This window comes from Macrosteles quadrilineatus, unplaced genomic scaffold (genome assembly GCF_028750875.1).
Source record: "Macrosteles quadrilineatus isolate MER2022 unplaced genomic scaffold, UCM_ALF_1.0 Scaffold_1__1_contigs__length_201487025, whole genome shotgun sequence".
NCBI lineage: Eukaryota > Metazoa > Arthropoda > Insecta > Hemiptera > Cicadellidae > Macrosteles > Macrosteles quadrilineatus.
The window spans coordinates 40,951,513-40,973,029 of record NW_026542594.1 but is presented as its reverse complement, the minus strand read 5'-3'; the positions used below and the strand labels follow the sequence as shown (position 1 = coordinate 40,973,029).

The following is a 21,517-nucleotide window of genomic DNA, read 5'->3' as shown; positions in this document are numbered from 1 at the left end:
TGTTAACAAAAGTAAACAAAAATAAGCTGTAAATAGCTTCTAATGCTATTCCTATGGACAGTATTTTACGTTATATCTAACTTTGTGTTAAAGTTTTGGAAATTCCACTCATTTCCCGCCGTCAGGGGATCTCTCGTCTTTCTACGACATCCCAGTCACCCACAATTAATTTTGACGAAAAGAATCGGCTTACGTAATTGATATATAGATGCTAAAGAAATCATACATTTATTCACCTGTTTGCATAAACATACCCTCGCCGCAGCAAACCTGTCGAGTAAGCGAATTTCCATTTGTCTGAATTGATTTCCAATGAAATCTATTTAAATAACAAAAGATTTAATTACCTAGGTTTGCTGCTACAAGAAAACTAATAAAGCGTACTTTTTTGTAAAATATTATTAGCTTAGTATAAAATAAACAAATTTGCAAACTTTGATCAAAATATATCCATAAATAAGCAAACTACAACATTTTACAATATTCTCCATAAGAATAACATGGAAATGTTAAATGTACAATTTTTTTTTTTCTCCGTTACTAATAACCGTAAAAAAAACACTTTGATATACTAAATTGTTTGGTTTTTTAACTCTTCAAAAAGGTCATGAGAGAAATTTGGAAATTTTGTGTTTTGAGGGTCAAAAATTTAGAAAGACCAATTTTTACCCCATAAAACCCCCCGTAAAACCCTGTTCCCATGGTACGATCATGCTGGTTCGCGAACCCATTCAAGTTAATACCACCAAATTTCCATTACCAAACCAAATTTCATCTAAATCAGACAAAAATTACTCAAGTTATCGCGTTCACAGACACACACACATTTATATACAGGGTGACAAAAAAATCTGGAAACGACTTAATATCTTTTTAACTAAATCAGTTAGAAAATTAAAACCTTTCACATAAACTTACATTTATAAAAACTACTTTTTTCAAGCATTAACATTTTTTTACCTTCATCAGGGGACGGCCCATGAGGAGTAGGTACATAATTTTTAATGTAAGCATAGGTATGTGATATGCACATCATTTTAAAGGTCCGGTCAAGTGGAGTTCATTGCCGGAAACCGCGTTAAAAAAAGTGAATCCGTTACAAAATGGCGGCAGTCCAAAGTTTTTGCGGAAAATACCTCCACAGGCCTTAGTATTGGTAAATACTCGTATTAAACATTAGCTTGAGAGCTGAAATTGTATTTTTAAGTCAACTAGCTCATTGACTAAGTTTATTCAATCCCCAAAACAAATTCAATCGGGTTTCAGAATTCCCGGCTAATGTTGACTATGAGTATTTTACCAATACCATTGACTCATTGGATTCATTCCTCATAGTCAATGCCAATACTTAGGCCTGTGCAGGTATATTCCGCAAGAACTTTGGACTGCCGCCATTTTGTAACGGATTATCCTTTTTTGACGCGGTTTCCGGCAATGAACTCCACTTAACCAGACCTTTAAAATGACGTGCATATCAACCTATGCTTACATTAAATATTATTTACCTACTCCTCATGGGCCGTCCCCTGGTGAAGGTAAAAAAAAATGGTAATGCTTGCAAAAAGTAGTTTTCATACAAATAAGTTGGTGTGAAAGGTTTGAATTTTCTCACGAATTTAGTTAAAAATATATCAAGCCGTTTCCAGACTTTTTTGTCACCCTGTATATAAATTTGAACGAATGGTGTTTTTGGCCTCTGGGGACATCAAAATGAAAAAGTAAATCGGTCCCGGGCCTAGGTCTTACCGTTAATAGCCGTTAATACCGTTAATAATAGGTCTACGGTAATAGCTACTTCCCTATAGGGAATTCCACAAAAATGATTTATACTTGAATAACTATGAAATAAAAACATTAAAAAATAAAGATACTCTTTTATTTAAATATGGTTAACAAACATTTTGCTTATTTGAATTTGTTATTTAGTTTAACTTTTTTTTTTACTTTACATTTGTTGAAAATGTTTTGAGAATTGTATGGTGTGTTAATAAAGAATTGGCTTGTGGTACAACAACTTTTTGTATTTTTTAAAGATTTATGATTTGAAAATGTTTCCAGTAAATTAGATTTTCCATTTTCTAATTAAATAGATTTTCTGAACTTTCATTTTTGGGCCTAACACCCTAATCCCTTTACCTACTTATATTGTGTAGCCTATACCTCGACCGAAAACTGATTACAAATATTTAGCCCTGGTTTCTCAAAATCAACGTTTAGCACTAATAATCTAAATTAATTTTGTTTTAAAATTAGGTAAAGGTCGACCCCTAAAGCTGAGGGGTACCTGTGTTTACTTCAAAGTAAAGGTCTACATTTACCTTGTGTATCTTTTACAAATTTAGCTTGCTTGGATGACCTACTAAAGGCGTATTGTTCTTATACAAACTTAAATATTACATTACTCGCATAAACATCTTAGGTGGCGAGTAGAAATAAATGGATGTTTTTTTTTTATCCGGGAGGCGCAGTTTGTTGCGCAATTTCCCATACCCTAGGCATGGTCGTTTCGACCGCGAGGAGGAGTTAGTAAAGGGGATAGGGCATTTTTTACCACGAGGTGCAATTTGTAATACCCTTTTAGTGCATTCTACCAGACGAGGGAATAATTTCTTATTCCCTTTTCTGTGATTCTTTACATCTAGAGTGATTTGTGCGATTTTAGGATGCATCACACTATGGGTGGGAAATCAATAAACCTGAAGAAGTAAAGCTTAACTGGAAGAAAATGGTTCGTGCAGTCCAAGATCACGTACAAGGTACCAGCGATTTAACACGAAACCAGCTAACGGGAGATAAGGAAACAATGTAAGATGACATGTGTATTGAACACCTAACATTTTCTTTGCAGAGACCAGAAACGTCTTAAAAAAGAGCAATTGTTTTGGTAGATGCCTAAAAAATGTTCTAGGCATATTTTTAGGTTACCTACGTTTCAGTTTAACCTATTCTTTGAACGATTGTTTCAGTTCACATATCCTGCTATTCTTACTTAAAGAGCTATGAATTAAGAATAGTTGCAAACGTTTTGGTGTGTAAAGTTTTATAAAAAGTACAGTAATATTGCACGTACAAGTTTTTAATGTTGGAAAAAGTTGATTTAATAGTGGTTTATTTACCTTTACTTTCGTCCCAGTTCAATAAAAGTTGTAGTATCGACAACCACGGTTTCGACGCAAGTTGCGTCATGGTCATGTAGTTAGCAGGTCGAGAAATATCTTGTCATAGTCTGTCGCTTGGACGTCGTCATATTCACACAAACACGGAAACAGACATAAACACACACGTACATTCTTAAATAGATTAAAATAAAAGGTTCTCGTGGACGGAACACAGGCCTGTGATGAACAGTATTTATCAAATTGTACCGTCGCGGGAGCCGGCAGGAGAACACTCATTTTTATTTTTATCTATTTAAGAATGTACGTGTGTGATAATGTCCGTGTCCGTGTTTGTGTGAATATGACGACGTCCAAGCGACTGACTATGACAAGATATATCTCGACTTGCTAACTACATGACCATGACGCAACTAGCGTCGAAACCATGGCTGTAGTTACTACAACTTTTATTGAACTGGGACGAAAGTGAAGGTAAATAAACCACTATTATTTTATATTTGTCTTACCAGTTCAGGGGCAAGCCACAACAATGAGTAAGAGTTAATCTATTCACCTTATGAATTCTACATGCTCGATCAAGTTTTGGTAACGTAAAAATGTGTTTCCATGCGGCTAATTGATTAATCCTCTAATAATTTAGTTAGTAGTAATATATAAGAAATTATTGTGAGTGTATTTTGTATTATCTTTGACTATTGATACAGATTTCTGTGGAATACTTGAACTTTGTTTACCAAGTCAAACTGATGGAATGACTTATTGTGAGCTATAGCAACTGTTATAACTCATAAACTTTATCAGCAACAAAAAATAAGGTAGACGATAGAACTTTGGACTCTAGCACATTCTGTGACTGGCTCACACAACTCTGTTCTTTTGTAGGTACATTGGTGACAGCTGGTCCATATAGACGGGATGTATACAAAAAACTATGATTTTATTATATGTAATAAACAAATCCTTAAGATCCGTTTAGATTGTGACTTTAAAATACTAAAAATAAACTGTACGGAATAATGTTTCAAACTTATATAGGCCTATAATATCAGTATATTTGGATTGCACTTGTTAATAGCCTTTTTACGGTGTACTTATGTACATTATCTATAATCTGTGTAAAAGGAACAGTAATTTATTTAGTGAATATTTTATTATTTGTGTTCTATAGAATTCTATAGAATTTAATGTTCTGATAGTTATTATTGTACAGCGTTACTCAATACCTCAATGGCCTGGGAGAGTTTGTGGATGCAAAAACTGTAAAGGTGACCTTGGTGAAAAAGAAAAGTAAAACTGGCGAGCTGTCAACGAACACCAAAATAGTCAAAGGGAAGTATATTCTGATCGCTGTAGGAGGACGGCCGAAGTATCCTGAAATTCCAGGAGCTCTCCAGTACGCTATTACTAGTGACGACCTGTTCTCCCTCAGCAACCCACCCGGAAAAACCCTCATTATAGGAGGCGGCTGTATCCTTTTGAGTTGATCTTAACTATTCTAAGCTAATTTGTAGTTTAGGAATCAATAGCCATAAAAGTAGGTATATAAAATTTTTGATAACTGACACGCATGAGTATTGCAATAGTGACCTTTACTTCGTGTATGGAATAAGTAATTTTCAGTTACATATTAAGCCTACTCTTAAGTTTAAAACTGGACATATTTTACATTTATTTTTCATAGTTTTCATATTTTACTTAACTAACCCTTTCTTAGATATTGCTATGGAGTCTGCAGGTTTTCTGAATGGAATGGGTTTCGACGTAACCGTGATAGTACGAAATAAGGTGTTGAAGGATATGGATAAAATAATGGTAGCAAAGATGGTACGGGACCTACGATCTAGGAACGTCAAAATTCTACTAAACACTAAAGCCACTTCGATTGTCGAAAAGAAAGGATGGTCTTGGTTCTTAGGAAAAAGACTGAAACGCTGCGTGACATGGAAAACTAGAGTGAGTTTTTTTTCAATAATAGTACATAAATGTTTGCGGATATTTTTTGTGATAAGAATTTCGTATTTTTCAAAACATTTAACTAATTAACAAAACACGAATAGTACAATTTTTGTAACTGTATGGTTGGTTTTGCTAGGTGATGACATCAACACGTACCATTTAATATGAAGCTGATTGAGGTCCAACAAGTTAGGGTAACTTAAAAAGTATTTAGCTTAGGATCGGTTTTTACTATAGTTTTGAATCAAAATTTCTGACAAATACCATTGATCTGTTACTTCTTAATATTTTCCTTGGATTAATGATCTTTCTTAATAAACGGAATCCAGAAAGCTTACGATTTAAACACATTATTGTATTGCGAGAGCCAACAACGTAAAATGTTAGCTATAAAGTATGATTTTTTAAATTTAGGCAAAGAGATGCCTCTTTTTGATGTTTGAAAAAACTTATGTTAAAAGTACAAGTATTGCATATGAAATCAAAACAATACATATGACAGTTCTCATCCTTATCAGAGCATGGAGGAGGAAGTAGACTGCTTCGACACTGTTATGGTGGCTTCAGGGCGGACACCGCAGACTGCGCAACTCAAGCTGGAAAATGCGGGAGTTGACAAAACTGAAGACGGACACATAGATGTTAAGGAAGGGGATAAAACAAATGTAGAAGACATATATGCCATAGGGGATGTGTTGTATGTAAGTCACTAGTACTTCCCTGAGTACTTCCAGTATCCATTATTTTTTTGAATTACTGTATTGTAATTTTTGTAAACAATTTTTATTTTTCACGGAATGAATTAGGTTTGATTTGTTTGACTTCTGTTGCTGGCTAGCAATACATGCGTTAAAGCGGAATACTAATGTTACATCATAACTGTTGTAAAATTATAATACTTTAGGTGACAGTAAACAATTGTAGTATTTAAGAAATAACAACCAATTGGAACTACTCAACATTTACTTTATGATGACCGTATTTGAATATCAGTTAGGTCACTTGACTAAAACCGAACACGTGTTGTAATCCAACTACGTGTTTTAATCTGGCACCTAAATTACCATGAGTTTGTAATTCACTCAACTATCGCAATGCCATTCACAAGATTTTACAATCGTTATGGACAGCTGAATGTTTAAGGTAGGTTGATGACTGTTAATATAGTGAGTGGGTGTTTCAGTCTTTATTATTTAAATTTTTTGAGGTGTTGCTTTCCGGATTACTTAACAATATTATTCTAGAGGTTAAATACCTAATTGTTGCCACTGTAATCCCCTGTCGTCTGGATGGCGACCAGTTTCGACACTCATGGTGTCATTGTCAAGTCGTAAAGACGTGTTGTCACTCCTAGGAGGTCGTCATAAATATTTTCTAAATATTTTCAAGACTTTATGACGACCTCCTAGGAGTGACAACACGTCTTTACGGCTTGACAATGACACCATGAGTGTCGAAACCGGTCGCCATCCAGACGACAGGGGATTACAGTGGCAACAATCAGGTATTTAACATCTAGAATAATTTTATTATTTATTTTTATTAGTGTTTCATAGACTAAAAAATAGAATAAATCATTTATAAAATGCGGCCTTCTGATAATGAAACACAATATATTCAACATTTACAACTGTATGTAGAAATCATCCTGAAAATAATAACAACATATTTAGTATACCTCTGAAAAGGCTCTGATTATACAATAAGGTGAATTGTATAAAACTGCAGTATTCAAGACTAACGATAGAAGTAAAGATACGTAGCTGCCACATCTAGATAACATCCCTCAGATCATGTACTTTAAAAATATAGTTTAAATTAATAGATACATGAAATATGATAAATTCATTGTGTGGCCCCTGAACTGTTTAATTATACTATTATAGGTACACTAGTGCACCTGTTTCTCGAATTCGAGCAATTGCAAAGTATTACAGGCGTTCAAAACTAATAACAGTAGTAATTTCCGATTAATTAAAAAAGTCAACTCAAAGATTATGTAATCAATCACTCCACTCCAGTTATCGAAACTGGAAACGAACTCACTCTGAAAACGAAAGCTCTTGTGTGTATCATGTGTTTACTATGAACAGCTGTAATTAACATAACATTTGTCTCTTTAAGTAAACACAATATTTTCTTAATAAGAAGTACATTGATATTTTGATGGCCTGTGGGGCAAAGCCCGAGGACCTTTATTACAGGAATTGGTAAAAGGGGGCGTTTACACAAAAAAATACTTTATTTTGACACATCGCTTGTAAAAATCCGTTCATTATTAACGGAGGAGTAGTGTTTCGTAGAAATCGCCCTCACGTATTATAAGGATACCTAACGTCATAAGTTAAACAAGAGGTGGTGAAACTCACGACATGTTTAGCCTATTCCCTATTCAAGAATCGTCAAGTCAAGTGATCTTCACAAGAACGTTTCATCCAAATTAAATTGTATTGGATCTCGTTGGCCCACATGTACTAATAGCCCAACAATGGTACACAATCTGCACAAAATGATGGCACTGCTAACAGAAGTTTTAAAACAAAACTACTTTACTTTCAATGGTAATTTATCGCCGTAAATCACTGTAAATTCACCTATAGTTATCCGGTGGCAAAGTTCGTTTGGGAAATAAATTATCTGCCTAACTGTGTAGTACATTTCAATGTCTACAAGAACATATATTGCTTTGTTTGTTTACTTCTTTTCTTTAGCTGTACAAATTTTTCATTTGGTCTGTGTAAACACATAAATGTGATTTATATTCTGGCAAACGACCGATTTGAACCAGTCGATGATTTGTCTATAATATTTATGTTGTATGAAAGTGTTTTACAAAGTACTTGGCACCAATCAACTGTTCATGAAATAACATTTTCAGTGATGTAGTTATTAAAATACTTTCAGTGGTTTATCGTTTTGTGCACTTTTTGGACAAATAGTTGGTTTTAAATATGATTTATTTACTTTTTTTTGTAAGAAACTATTTTTCAAAAGTTTTGTATATCTTTATTTTCTAATAAAAAAATATTTTGTATTTTTATCAAGACTCTACTTTTGAAAAATGTTACAGGCCTATCTTATTATTTATTTTTATTATTACAACCAACCAGTTCTTTTTTGTTTCATCACTAGTGTAAGATTTTCCCCTGTAATGTCCTGTAAAAGAAAACATACAATAGTTTATTATACTTTGGTTTAGTTGAACATAAACTATACATCTTTGAATTAAAATATGTACAAACAGCAAAAAGGGTCCTGCCAGTCAGAAATTTCTGAATGCCAGATAGAGCGTCAGAAATACCAATAAGAGCAGAAAATCCCTATAGTAAAAAAATCTCCATGGTAATTAACTCGAAAATCTAGAGTCTACAAATTAAAATGTATGGATTGTCCTGATTTTTACATCAGACAAACGTGCAGGACCTTTACCCAACGGCACAAAGGACATGGTCCCGAACCCAGAGCAGCCACTATTGCCCAGCTTTTATTGGAGAAAACTCACACCGTAGATATAATCAACAATAACCTGGAAACTCTTCATATTTGAAAAAAATGAAATAAATTAGATTCTCTAGAAGAATTTTAAAATTAAATACAAAAGTTTCCAAGAAAACCACAGTAAACCCTATATTTTAAACCACCAGCTTAACTTCAAATCACATTCAATTTCCAACGCCATAATAGCCAACAACAATAGAAATGATCGGTTTGAGGGATCGGGGTTACTGATTCCAGCCAGTTTGCTTCCGTACCGTGACTGGCATTGTCGGCATACTCTAAATGTTTAAATGGGTTTTCGTTGCGTTTTTAATGTGTATTTATTTGACTGTAATGACGAATCTAATTTGGATGAAACATTCTTGTAAATATCACTTGACGATGCCTGAATAGGCGTAACATGTCGTGAGTTTCACCACCTCTTGTTGAAGTACACAGTGTTGTTGAACTGTTGACTTAAGGTTTTTGACCTATAATAGATAATAGATTATTGTTTGCACTAAAAACACACCCTACATTTTAGCCACAGCCCAAAAACCTATCTACTACAGATGGAGTTCAGTTATCATAATTTAATCCAGTTAAAACGCCATACGTACAATAGTTATTTTCCTACAGTTCCCTGACAAAGTGGCCTTCCTTGCACTGATTATGGTACTATTTATGGTATAAATAAATAAAAAAATTACAATTAAACATATTTTCACATTAAATCTTATAAACTATGCATTAAAACCATAATAAAAATTTTTAATTTGAAAATTTCAAAACAAAATTTTCTAGTAGCCGACTGGGATTTGAACCCGGGACTCCAGCGTGGGAGTCTACCCCCTTTGACCACTACACCACAACCGCTTCATATCAGATGTCTTTACAAAACCCATTACGAATAAGAGAAGCTGTATTTGGTCTCGTAAAACAAGATTTTCTTAGACATTTTATGTCATTTGAAGAATTTTATTATTAATATAGAATAACTACGTGACATAGATATTTGCAGCTGTTTGATAGCAAAGGTACAATAAATTAATTATTAATATAATATTCTCTTTATTTAGGCCTACTACACTTACAATTTTAAAATTATACGTCAGTTTTAAGATTTTGTTGCGTTATAATAAAATTGTACAATAGATGTATGTACAGGATTTTGTCATCTGGGTTCAAATCTGGATACTTTATTACTTTACTACTAATTACTTTAAATGAGAAATGCCTATATTATCTGCCCCCCCACTGTACCACATTTCAACTCAATCAGTTCAGTAGTTTGTGCTTCCGAGAGCAACAAGAAAATACACAAACTCACAAACTTTAAGATTTATAGTATTATATATATTATAAGAAGTGTTTGGGAGTCCAGTTACAAAATCCAAATGTGGCAACTATTCCTTATAATAATTCCAGTTATTGTCAAAAACTCATTTATACATTAGCATAAATGGAAAATTATTATTCCGTATATGAGTAATTTAATTCCATACCTGGGAGTCATATATGGCCATATAAAGACCATGATTCCATATATGGAGGATATTTATGGCCATATATGGGCAATAATTTCATATATAGAAAACATGTATGGCCATATATGGACAATCATTTCATATATAGAAAACATGTATGGCCATATATGGCCAATAATTCCATATATAGACTACATATATGGACACCACCATATATGGATACAACCACATCTGGCCATATCTGCTTCCATATATGTCCATAAAAAACCATATATGGCTTTATGAAACCATATATGGAATTTTGATATGGCCATATATGGCCAGAAATTACTTTTTTATAGGGGGCAGTACCAAAGCCCATGATACGACGAGTAATTGCAGGGTTCAAAAAAATATTTGGAAACCTGCTTGGATGTCGGTGGATATCATATGAGATATGTCATATTCCATAAGTAAAAATGGATTAAACTATAAAAGATATAAAATTACCTGAGTACTGCCAGAATGATCCTGTTGGTCCTTACGGATTACGCGTTTCGACTACCCGTAATTGTAAAATGTGTTTATTTATTATGTGTCCGTGTTGTATATTTAAACTTTTGACGACCTTTTCGAAGTGATAGATGTGTTTCTTGTACAAGATCTGATGATGAGGACTTAAGCTCTTTGAAATGCGTAATCCGTAAGGACCAACAGGATCATTCTGGCAGTACTCAGGTAATTTGATACCTTTTATAGTTTAAACCATTTTTACTTATGGAATATGACATATCTCATATGATATCCACCGACATCCAAGCAGGTTTCCAAATCTTTTTTTGAACCCTGCAATTACCCGTCGTATCATGGGCTTTGGTACTGCGGCAATGTCTTACGAATACTGGTCTTAAGATCTGCAACAGTTTGGGGTTTTGTGGTGAAAATCTTCCTCTTCAAGTAGCCCCACAACCAGAAATAACAAGGCGTTAGGCCTGGAACCCGGGGAGCTGCAACCGGGTGATGGCGAGTTGACGATAACCGACGACAGTTTGACATTGCATATATTTCACTCATTATTTATTTGTATGCCACCTCCATTAGAAATGTTGAATAGTTTGAACAACTTATAATAAACAAAAATGCTATTATTAAGGAACCATTCAACGCAAAAATCATCTCTCTAACATATGAATTAGCTGAGCTGTCCCAAAACGAAATGTTAGCATGAAATTCGGCGAACCCCCGTTGTATGCTTTATAGTAAGTGTAGGAAAAATACAATGCATAACACAAACGCAAAGTGAAACTTTGCGCACTAGTTACCCGACTAACTATTTCCTCATTGTATTGCATTTAAAATAAAGTGAACAGTGAAATCTGTAAGTTTGAATGTTACAGAACAAGCCCGAGTTGACGCCAGTGGCTATAAAAGCTGGTCAGCTGCTGGTGAGGAGGCTGTTCGGTAACAGTAAAGTGCAAATGGTGTATGAGAACGTACCGACCACAGTGTTCACCCCACTCGAGTACAGCTTCGTGGGAAAGACTGAGAATAGTGCAAAAAATGCCTACAGTGGTACAGCATACACGATTGAGGTACGTTCTCACTCCATAAAGAAGTTTTACACGACTACAGCATATTAGCACAGCAAATACTTTTGTAATAGGCTAGTAATTTATTTCTTTCTTATACACATTACATGGAAAAGTATTGTTTTCGTCAAAATTTAGGAGTACGAGTTTTGGGTGTAAACAGTAGCTAAATATCTGCTTTGGGTCCCCTGAACCAAGAAAATTGGTTTTCGAAGTGTTGTCTCTGTGTGTGTGTGTGTGGGTGTGTGTGTGTGTGTGCATGTGTGGGTATGCGCGTGTGTGTACAGCGCTACAGACCACAACTGTGGTCCGATTTCAATGATATTTGTTATGCGTATACAATGAAGTGTCCAATATTTTATTTTCGAAATTGTTTCGGATTTTATGAATTTTAATTTGGATTTTTTCATAAAATAATTAAAAAATAGATTTTGTACGACAGTGGCTGAATGGTTTTGTTTAAAATTTAGAATATCATAATTCATTAAGCTCTAAACAAAACTGTACAACCCCTTAATGCTTTAAAAATTACATTTAAAAAGCTATTGAAAACTTTAGCGATTTTTCCTATAAAGTATTATAACAACTCCCACAGCTTACCTACGCTGACAAGCTAATAGGAGAATGTATGTGTCAGATTGAGGATACCGTTTATTTACTTTACACACTTTATTTCATTCAATGCACTGTTCTAGTACGGTTGTAAAACTACTAAGTATTAAAACTCAATTTTAATAACTAAATCATTTTGACTTTGAGAATATACAAACTTAACGAATATAAAACACAATGGGTGACATTTTTTTAATATTATAACTATGATTATAGTTGTAGATCTATATAAAGTAGACTATAATAAGGTTAGTTTAGCGTAAAGGGACGCTGACAAAGAAATGTGGGAAGGTGGGTCAACACTCGAGACAAGGAGATAAAAACGATATCTGTTGGAATCGAAACAAATAATATGTCATCATAAGCATGTTTGCAATATGTTTTTGGATGGTGATTTTAAAGAGAGTGATATTATATTATAGGAGTTGATAGAGATTGCTGTTGATTTCAGATATATCATTCTATATTCACTCCTTTGGAGTTTACAGTTGCACATAGAGGTCAAAATAGTTGTTATTTGAAGGTTATAGTAAAGACACCCAAAAAGCAAAGTGGGAAAGAAAAGCAAGTAAAAGAAGATCAGCAAGGAAAGGTAGAACAGCAAGAACAGCAAGGAAAGGAAGTACAGCAAGAATTACACAGAGAGCAGGAAATTGAAGGCGAGATCTTGGGAATGCATATACTGGGTCCATCGGCTGGGGAAGTGATGCAAGGATTCGCCGCTGCGTTAAGGTATCAATACATAGCATAATATAAATTTTATTGATAATTTAGTATTGGCACACTGAACTCTTATATTTTTTAGACTTAGCAAAATTGCAATACCCTTAAACCTCGTTTCAATTCATTTTTTATTCATTGTTCTTGAATTATTGTGGACGGACTCATCAATTTTGATGTTTATTTGTTTTCACGTCCAGTGCCTTTGGATGACTGAAATCTGTCATCGCATGCTGATTGGTTCCTGGAATCTGGAACCCAATTTCAGCTGTCTCTAGTAGACATTTCTGAATTTCGATATGACTAATCAAAGTCATTTTAAACTTAATTGAGGTATAATTAATAAATATACATAGTCTCTGTGAAAATTTTGAAAAGTAGGGCACTCTTGACATTGTGGATTGCTAAATTCTTCCACTGTCACACAGAGTTTGTAAAAGCGAGTCGAACGCTCGTACTGCCCAGTGAATGCTGGAATCTCGTAATGAACACGTTCCACGCAAATCACATTTACTGTTGTCTCATGGTGGTCTTCGGACCTATCCATGACTGAAGAGACTAAAATAAAGTCGAAACAACAGAGCACACTTCTAATCCTGAAAGATGGATTAGTCGTATTGGACATAGCGCAGGCTCAATCAAATTTCGAATCTACAAACCACACACGAACATGGATCGTACACACCCGAGACGGTACGTGTGACAATCTCAATGCTCGGAGAGGTTGAGATTTTGGTTTTGTAATTTGAAAGAACATTCAAAAGAATGTAATTGAAAATTGGCAAGGGATTCGTCCCATTTACCTTCAAAAAGATTAACCTGTAATGAAGCGCTTGTCTTATCCCCTCACAATAACGCGTAACCGGGTTTTAGACGTAGGGCAGATGCTGATCTTAATTGCAGCTATCAACCACGAAAGCTATATGCTGTGGGAACCCTCACGATCGCCGGACAGGCAGATGCCGCCCACACGAATTGTGTAGAAGAGCCTAAACGTGCTACTGTTTGATGATATCAGTGATTCTAAAATTGCAGTCTGATTGAGAAGACTGACCAGCTCCGCTGGATTTGCAACTACATCACCTGTCACAATCACTTTAACCAATTAATAATTTTGAGTGACTTGTAACATTAGGTGCAAGTGTTTGGCTTCGCAACCTTCTAAATTCTAAATTAATTTTGCAGGTTAGATGTATTGGTCACGAAACTCGTTCTTGGGGTTATACGTGCGAAAAGACGCCCTAGTGGCGGAATCACTCTTGCAACGTAAAAGGTGCGATTATACGCATAGCGATATCATCTGTTTCGGTCTCAGGGCTAAACAGCCCATACCTCATCAGGTGCACACTTTAGTGCACGACAGATTGAATTATAATATGTTGAGGACGGATTAAATTTTTCATCGTCCAACTGAAATTTTGAATTTTGATGTTTCTAAATTTTGAAAAGATGAAATTGTCAACTTAGAGTTGACCAGGCACACCTGAGTATTTACTCATTGTTCTTGAATTATTGTGGACGGACTCATCAATTTTGATGTTTATTTGTTTTCACGTCCAGTGCCTTTGGATGACTGAAATCTGTCATCGCATGCTGATTGGTTCCTGGAATCTGGAACCCAATTTCAGCTGTCTCTAGTAGACATTTCTGAATTTCGATATGACTAATCAAAGTCATTTTAAACTTAATTGAGGTATAATTAATAAATATACATAGTCTCTGTGAAAATTTTGAAAAGTAGGGCACTCTTGACATTGTGGATTGCTAAATTCTTCCACTGTCACACAGAGTTTGTAAAAGCGAGTCGAACGCTCGTACTGCCCAGTGAATGCTGGAATCTCGTAATGAACACGTTCCACGCAAATCACATTTACTGTTGTCTCATGGTGGTCTTCGGACCTATCCATGACTGAAGAGACTAAAATAAAGTCGAAACAACAGAGCACACTTCTAATCCTGAAAGATGGATTAGTCGTATTGGACATAGCGCAGGCTCAATCAAATTTCGAATCTACAAACCACACACGAACATGGTTTGCACGTATAACCCCAAGAACGAGTTTCGTGACCAATACATCTAACCTGCAAAATTAATTTAGAATTTAGAAGGTTGCGAAGCCAAACACTTGCACCTAATGTTACAAGTCACTCAAAATTATTAATTGGTTAAAGTGATTGTGACAGGTGATGTAGTTGCAAATCCAGCGGAGCTGGTCAGTCTTCTCAATCAGACTGCAATTTTAGAATCACTGATATCATCAAACAGTAGCACGTTTAGGCTCTTCTACACAATTCGTGTGGGCGGCATCTGCCTGTCCGGTGATCGTGAGGGTTCCCACAGCATATAGCTTTCGTGGTTGATAGCTGCAATTAAGATCAGCATCTGCCCTACGTCTAAAACCCGGTTACGCGTTATTGTGAGGGGATAAGACAAGCGCTTCATTACAGGTTAATCTTTTTGAAGGTAAATGGGACGAATCCCTTGCCAATTTTCAATTACATTCTTTTGAATGTTCTTTCAAATTACAAAACCAAAATCTCAACCTCTCCGAGCATTGAGATTGTCACACGTACCGTCTCGGGTGTGTACGATCCATGTTCGTGTGTGGTTTGTAGATTCGAAATTTGATTGAGCCTGCGCTATGTCCAATACGACTAATCCATCTTTCAGGATTAGAAGTGTGCTCTGTTGTTTCGACTTTATTTTAGTCTCTTCAGTCATGGATAGGTCCGAAGACCACCATGAGACAACAGTAAATGTGATTTGCGTGGAACGTGTTCATTACGAGATTCCAGCATTCACTGGGCAGTACGAGCGTTCGACTCGCTTTTACAAACTCTGTGTGACAGTGGAAGAATTTAGCAATCCACAATGTCAAGAGTGCCCTACTTTTCAAAATTTTCACAGAGACTATGTATATTTATTAATTATACCTCAATTAAGTTTAAAATGACTTTGATTAGTCATATCGAAATTCAGAAATGTCTACTAGAGACAGCTGAAATTGGGTTCCAGATTCCAGGAACCAATCAGCATGCGATGACAGATTTCAGTCATCCAAAGGCACTGGACGTGAAAACAAATAAACATCAAAATTGATGAGTCCGTCCACAATAATTCAAGAACAATGAGTAAATACTCAGGTGTGCCTGGTCAACTCTAAGTTGACAATTTCATCTTTTCAAAATTTAGAAACATCAAAATTCAAAATTTCAGTTGGACGATGAAAAATTTAATCCGTCCTCAACATATTATAATTCAATCTGTCGTGCACTAAAGTGTGCACCTGATGAGGTATGGGCTGTTTAGCCCTGAGACCGAAACAGATGATATCGCTATGCGTATAATCGCACCTTTTACGTTGCAAGAGTGATTCCGCCACTAGGGCGTCTTTTCGCACGTATAACCCCAAGAACGAGTTTCGTGACCAATACATCTAACCTGCAAAATTAATTTAGAATTTAGAAGGTTGCGAAGCCAAACACTTGCACCTAATGTTACAAGTCACTCAAAATTATTAATTGGTTAAAGTGATTGTGACAGGTGATGTAGTTGCAAATCCAGCGGAGCTGGTCAGTCTTCTCAATCAGACTGCAATTTTAGAATCACTGATATCATCAAACAGTAGCACGTTTAGGCTCTTCTACACAATTCGTGTGGGCGGCATCTGCCTGTCCGGCGATCGTGAGGGTTCCCACAGCATATAGCTTTCGTGGTTGATAGCTGCAATTAAGATCAGCATCTGCCCTACGTCTAAAACCCGGTTACGCGTTATTGTGAGGGGATAAGACAAGCGCTTCATTACAGGTTAATCTTTTTGAAGGTAAATGGGACGAATCCCTTGCCAATTTTCAATTACATTCTTTTGAATGTTCTTTCAAATTACAAAACCAAAATCTCAACCTCTCCGAGCATTGAGATTGTCACACGTACCGTCTCGGGTGTGTACGATCCATGTTCGTGTGTGGTTTGTAGATTCGAAATTTGATTGAGCCTGCGCTATGTCCAATACGACTAATCCATCTTTCAGGATTAGAAGTGTGCTCTGTTGTTTCGACTTTATTTTAGTCTCTTCAGTCATGGATAGGTCCGAAGACCACCATGAGACAACAGTAAATGTGATTTGCGTGGAACGTGTTCATTACGAGATTCCAGCATTCACTGGGCAGTACGAGCGTTCGACTCGCTTTTACAAACTCTGTGTGACAGTGGAAGAATTTAGCAATCCACAATGTCAAGAGTGCCCTACTTTTCAAAATTTTCACAGAGACTATGTATATTTATTAATTATACCTCAATTAAGTTTAAAATGACTTTGATTAGTCATATCGAAATTCAGAAATGTCTACTAGAGACAGCTGAAATTGGGTTCCAGATTCCAGGAACCAATCAGCATGCGATGACAGATTTCAGTCATCCAAAGGCACTGGACGTGAAAACAAATAAACATCAAAATTCATTTTTTATTTTAGCAAATTTCCCATATAGGGAATTAGCTATTAGCTTAGGCCTTATGGTAATACCTCGACTTGAGACCAATTATATATTTTGTGTATTATTATTCATGTATTTTTTCACTTCCAAAATAAGTTGCATAGCAGAACTGGCACATACTATTTATATCACCAAGTGTGTGTGTTTTTATCTGGATTCCGTACTGTCAGACCAACCCTCTCTTATTCTACTCTCCACATAGGCATACGATCTTTTATTAGACGTCTCCTCCTCCTGTTTTCAATATTTCTTCTTTGAGCTCGAGGCATTTTCTGTTCTTCTAGCAAAACTGTTTATGATTTGGTTTATCATTGTAAGAAAAGCAAAAGTCTATAATCTCATTTAACGTGTGTTGCTCACTACTTTAGATTCATGGAATCATACAACTATAAAAAAGTAAAAGTGTAAAAGTAGTAAAAGTAAAAGTGGGTGAGTATCTATAAAATTACCAAAAAAACTTATTTTCTTTGAATTTATAAATAAACTAGCAGAGTACCCGTCCTTCGTACGGGGTTGGTATATAAGTATAAAATGCTTATTGCAGTTATACTCAAGCTTAGCGTTTGCAATGGGGAAGGACACAGTTTGATAAAATTTGCTTCTTAAATTTACGGTATACTATAGTATTACACATCTACCATAGCCATAATCTTCTACCAATTCACCTAAACAATAGAGACAAATAAATTATTAAAAAGTCACAAAATATCACAAATTATTCATTAAATTAAAAACATAAACATAACTGTAAACAATCCTACTTTGACAGTTCTCATTGCGTATTACATTAGCTGTTAACATAAATACAGAAAAATAATAGTGCTGAATCCTGTTGGTAATTCTTATTATTATTTTTTTAATGCTTTTGCATATCATAGAACCAACTTTTTCAGTTGAAACAGCTGACTAAACTCTTTAACTCTCTTTAAATATATATACTCATAAGGTTAACAGGGGGAACTACAGAGCCACTGGGGCGGAGCCCGAAATGATTTTTCAGATAAGAATATGCCTATATGTTAATCGGGAATGTGAGCTATCATCATGCCAAATTTTAGCCCAATCCGTCCAGTAGTTAATGCGTGATTGAACTTCAAACAAACAAACACACAAACTTTCACATTTATAATATTAGTAAGATATCACCAGAGTCTTTATATTTTTGATGTTACATCAATTTTCCTTATATCTGCATTAAGTTAGCAAATTTGTTTATCTTAGTTTTAAAATTATCAATCTCTACTAGTCCTAGTTATTATATCTTAAAATACTATTTTAGGGCTGGATTAACCTTCAAGCAGCTGCAAGAAACAGTTGGCATTCATCCGACGGTAGCGGAGGAATTTACTAGGGTCTTCATCACGAAATCATCAAAGATATCACCAATCCCACCTAGTTGCTGCAGTTGAAACCATGGGGCACTCATACATGCTACTTAACTATGCATTAAATCAGAGAATAAAGCAATAACAATCAGCCTGAAATGCTATATTTTTGGCTTATACCGTTTACATTAAAACATGCAGGTTTTATACATATGTGTAAAAATATGCTCATACCGAAGTGTTCAAATACAGCAATAGAAAAGTGATATTAGGTTTAAATTTAATGTGGCCTTCTATTAAAGAAATGTGTTCTATTTGATAGAGATCCAACTGATATGCAAATTCCAAAATATGTTAATATCATAAAATTACACAGAAGTATAGAAACAATAGTTACAGTTTTGGTAATTTCTCAACATATAAACTCAATACGTAAACAAATACCCCCGCTGCAGCAAACCTGCCAACTAAGCGAATTTACATTTGCCTGGATTGATTTTTAATTAATCTATTAAATTAACATTTATGTTTAACGAGTACTTAGGTTAGGTGCTACAGGGAAACTAATAAAGTGTGTTTTTAATTAAAATATCAATAGCTTAGTATGAAATAAATAAATCCGCTAAGTTTGACCAAAATATAAAGACATAAAGAAGCCAACTACAACATTTTACGATATTTTCCATAAGAATAACATGGGAATTTTAAATGATTTTTTTTTCTCCGTAACCAATCACCGTACAAAAACACTTTGATATACTTCATTATTTGTTTTTTAAGCTCTTTAAAAAGGTCTGGAGAAAAAAGTTTGTGTTTTAAGGGAGAAAACCCAATTTTTACCCGATAAATCCTCCGTTAAACCCCGTTCCCATGGTCCGATCATGCTGCTTCGCGAACTCATTCAAGCTCATCCCACCTTACACCTTAAAACAAAATTTTATCAAAATCATACAAAAATTACTCAAGTAATCGTCCGGACGGACACTCACACACACACACACACACACACACACACACACACTTAACACTTGTACAGTTAAATTAAGTATAGTGTAGGTCTACAATTATCCATCAGGTCAAAATATAAACAAATCTTTGTTCCATAAGAGCAACATGGAAAAGGAACTTTAAAGGGAGCCACTGGGAAATAAAGCGTATTTCTTTGTTGACGGCACATCCTATACACCTTTCTTTATACACCTAAACCAAGTTCCTACGCCCAACTATCTCTCGATTTAGTGGAGACAAACTAAAACCAATTTCCAAATAAATACATCTATATTCTATAAAGTTCTCCACGAAGAACTTCTAATAAAGATCAATCAGATTGCCATTTGTTCACCAACAATGTGAACACAGCTCATACAGGCAACGCATGATTTTTTATTGTACAACAAAATCAAATATTCTTCCCAATGTTCGTAACATACGATTGACAAGTATCTTCCCGATGATCTTTCTGTAATGTCATAAATAATACATGAATGTAGTCAAAAAGGTACTTAAAACCTTTAAAAATGTATTAAGTTAACTTGATAAGGATTATTTAAATGTTCCTTTGAAATTGAGATTTTGCATATTAAATGATTTAATATTATATTGTTACTTAGTTGCGTTGAGGCTTCGATTTTAGAAGCACAAAGTTGGTTGAGATTAAACAATTGTTACGAAACATAATATGCAGTAGAAAATCTATATATTAAACTAGCAGAGTACCCGTCCTTCGTACGGGGTTGGCATATAAGCATAGATAAAAGGAGATAATAATGCTTTTAGTTATACTATTTCAAGTTATACTCTTTCATTTGCAATGGGGGAGGACACAGTTTGATAAAATTTGCTTCTTTGAATTTACGGTATACATTTTATCTACCATAGCCTTTACTATAGTATTTGTTTTACCCCTTCACTTAAACAATAGAGAAAAATAAATGATTTAAAATTCGAAAATATCACAAATAATTCATGAAATTAAAAACATTAACATAACTGTAAACAATTTTACTTTGACAGTTATTACTGTGCATCACAGTTTTTTGTTGCTGCTTAGTTCAAACTATCTGATTTCATAAATGCAAAAATAATAGGGCTGCACCCTGTGGGTAAACCTTATAACTTATAATTCCATTGCATATCATAGAACCAACATTTTTATTTGAAACAGCTGACTAAATTCGTTAATTCCCTTTATATATGAATACTCATAAGGTTAACATGGGGAACTGCAGAGCCACTGGGGCGAATCCCGAAAGAATGTTTGAGGTAAAAATATGCCTATTGATCGGGAATGTGAGCTATCATCATCCTAAATTTCAGCCCAATCCGTCCAGTAGTTAATGCGTGATTGAACTTCAAACAAACAAACAAACAAACAATCAAACAAACACAAAAACTTTCACATTTATAATATTTGTAAGATAAGATTACGTAAGGCGATTGTTTGCGTCAAAATTGTAGGCGACTGGGAAGTCGTAGAAACGACGGGAAAGGGCTAAAATTAAAGGTCTCTATCCTGCGACGGCAGGAAAAATGGTGAACACAAATTTATATAAAACAAAAAATGTTCACCACAAGAATAGCATTAGAAAAAATTTACTGCTGATTTTTGTATATTTTAATACAACTGATCGTTATTCAGCCAGTACGCAATATTAACATTTGGATGACTTATTTGTCAGTCAATTGTCTGCAATGTACTCTATACTATATTATAAGCAGGGATAACGTTGTCAATTATTGAGACGTTTTCTTTCTGTCT

The 21,517-nt window shown here is 34.8% G+C and overlaps 1 protein-coding gene across 2 annotated transcripts in view; it reads left to right on the top strand.

Annotated features, from left to right (window-relative positions):
• LOC128982811 (thioredoxin reductase 1, cytoplasmic-like) overlaps nt 1–18,918 on the top strand; it is a 47,449-nt gene extending 28,531 nt beyond the window's left edge. Inside the window, exons 4-10 of one of the 2 annotated variants that reach the window (XM_054401827.1) lie at nt 2,663–2,805; nt 4,330–4,586; nt 4,834–5,072; nt 5,594–5,776; nt 11,416–11,610; nt 12,743–12,951; nt 18,714–18,918. In XM_054401827.1, the coding sequence (XP_054257802.1) occupies nt 2,663–2,805; nt 4,330–4,586; nt 4,834–5,072; nt 5,594–5,776; nt 11,416–11,610; nt 12,743–12,951; nt 18,714–18,843 (1,356 nt within the window). In that variant the 3' untranslated portion in view covers nt 18,844–18,918. Of the gene's footprint in view, nt 1–2,662; nt 2,806–4,329; nt 4,587–4,833; nt 5,073–5,593; nt 5,777–11,415; nt 11,611–12,670; nt 12,952–18,713 lie in introns of both variants that reach the window. The other variant, XM_054401826.1, reaches the window with a different exon arrangement.
• The last annotated feature ends 2,599 nt before the right edge of the window (nt 18,919–21,517 follow it).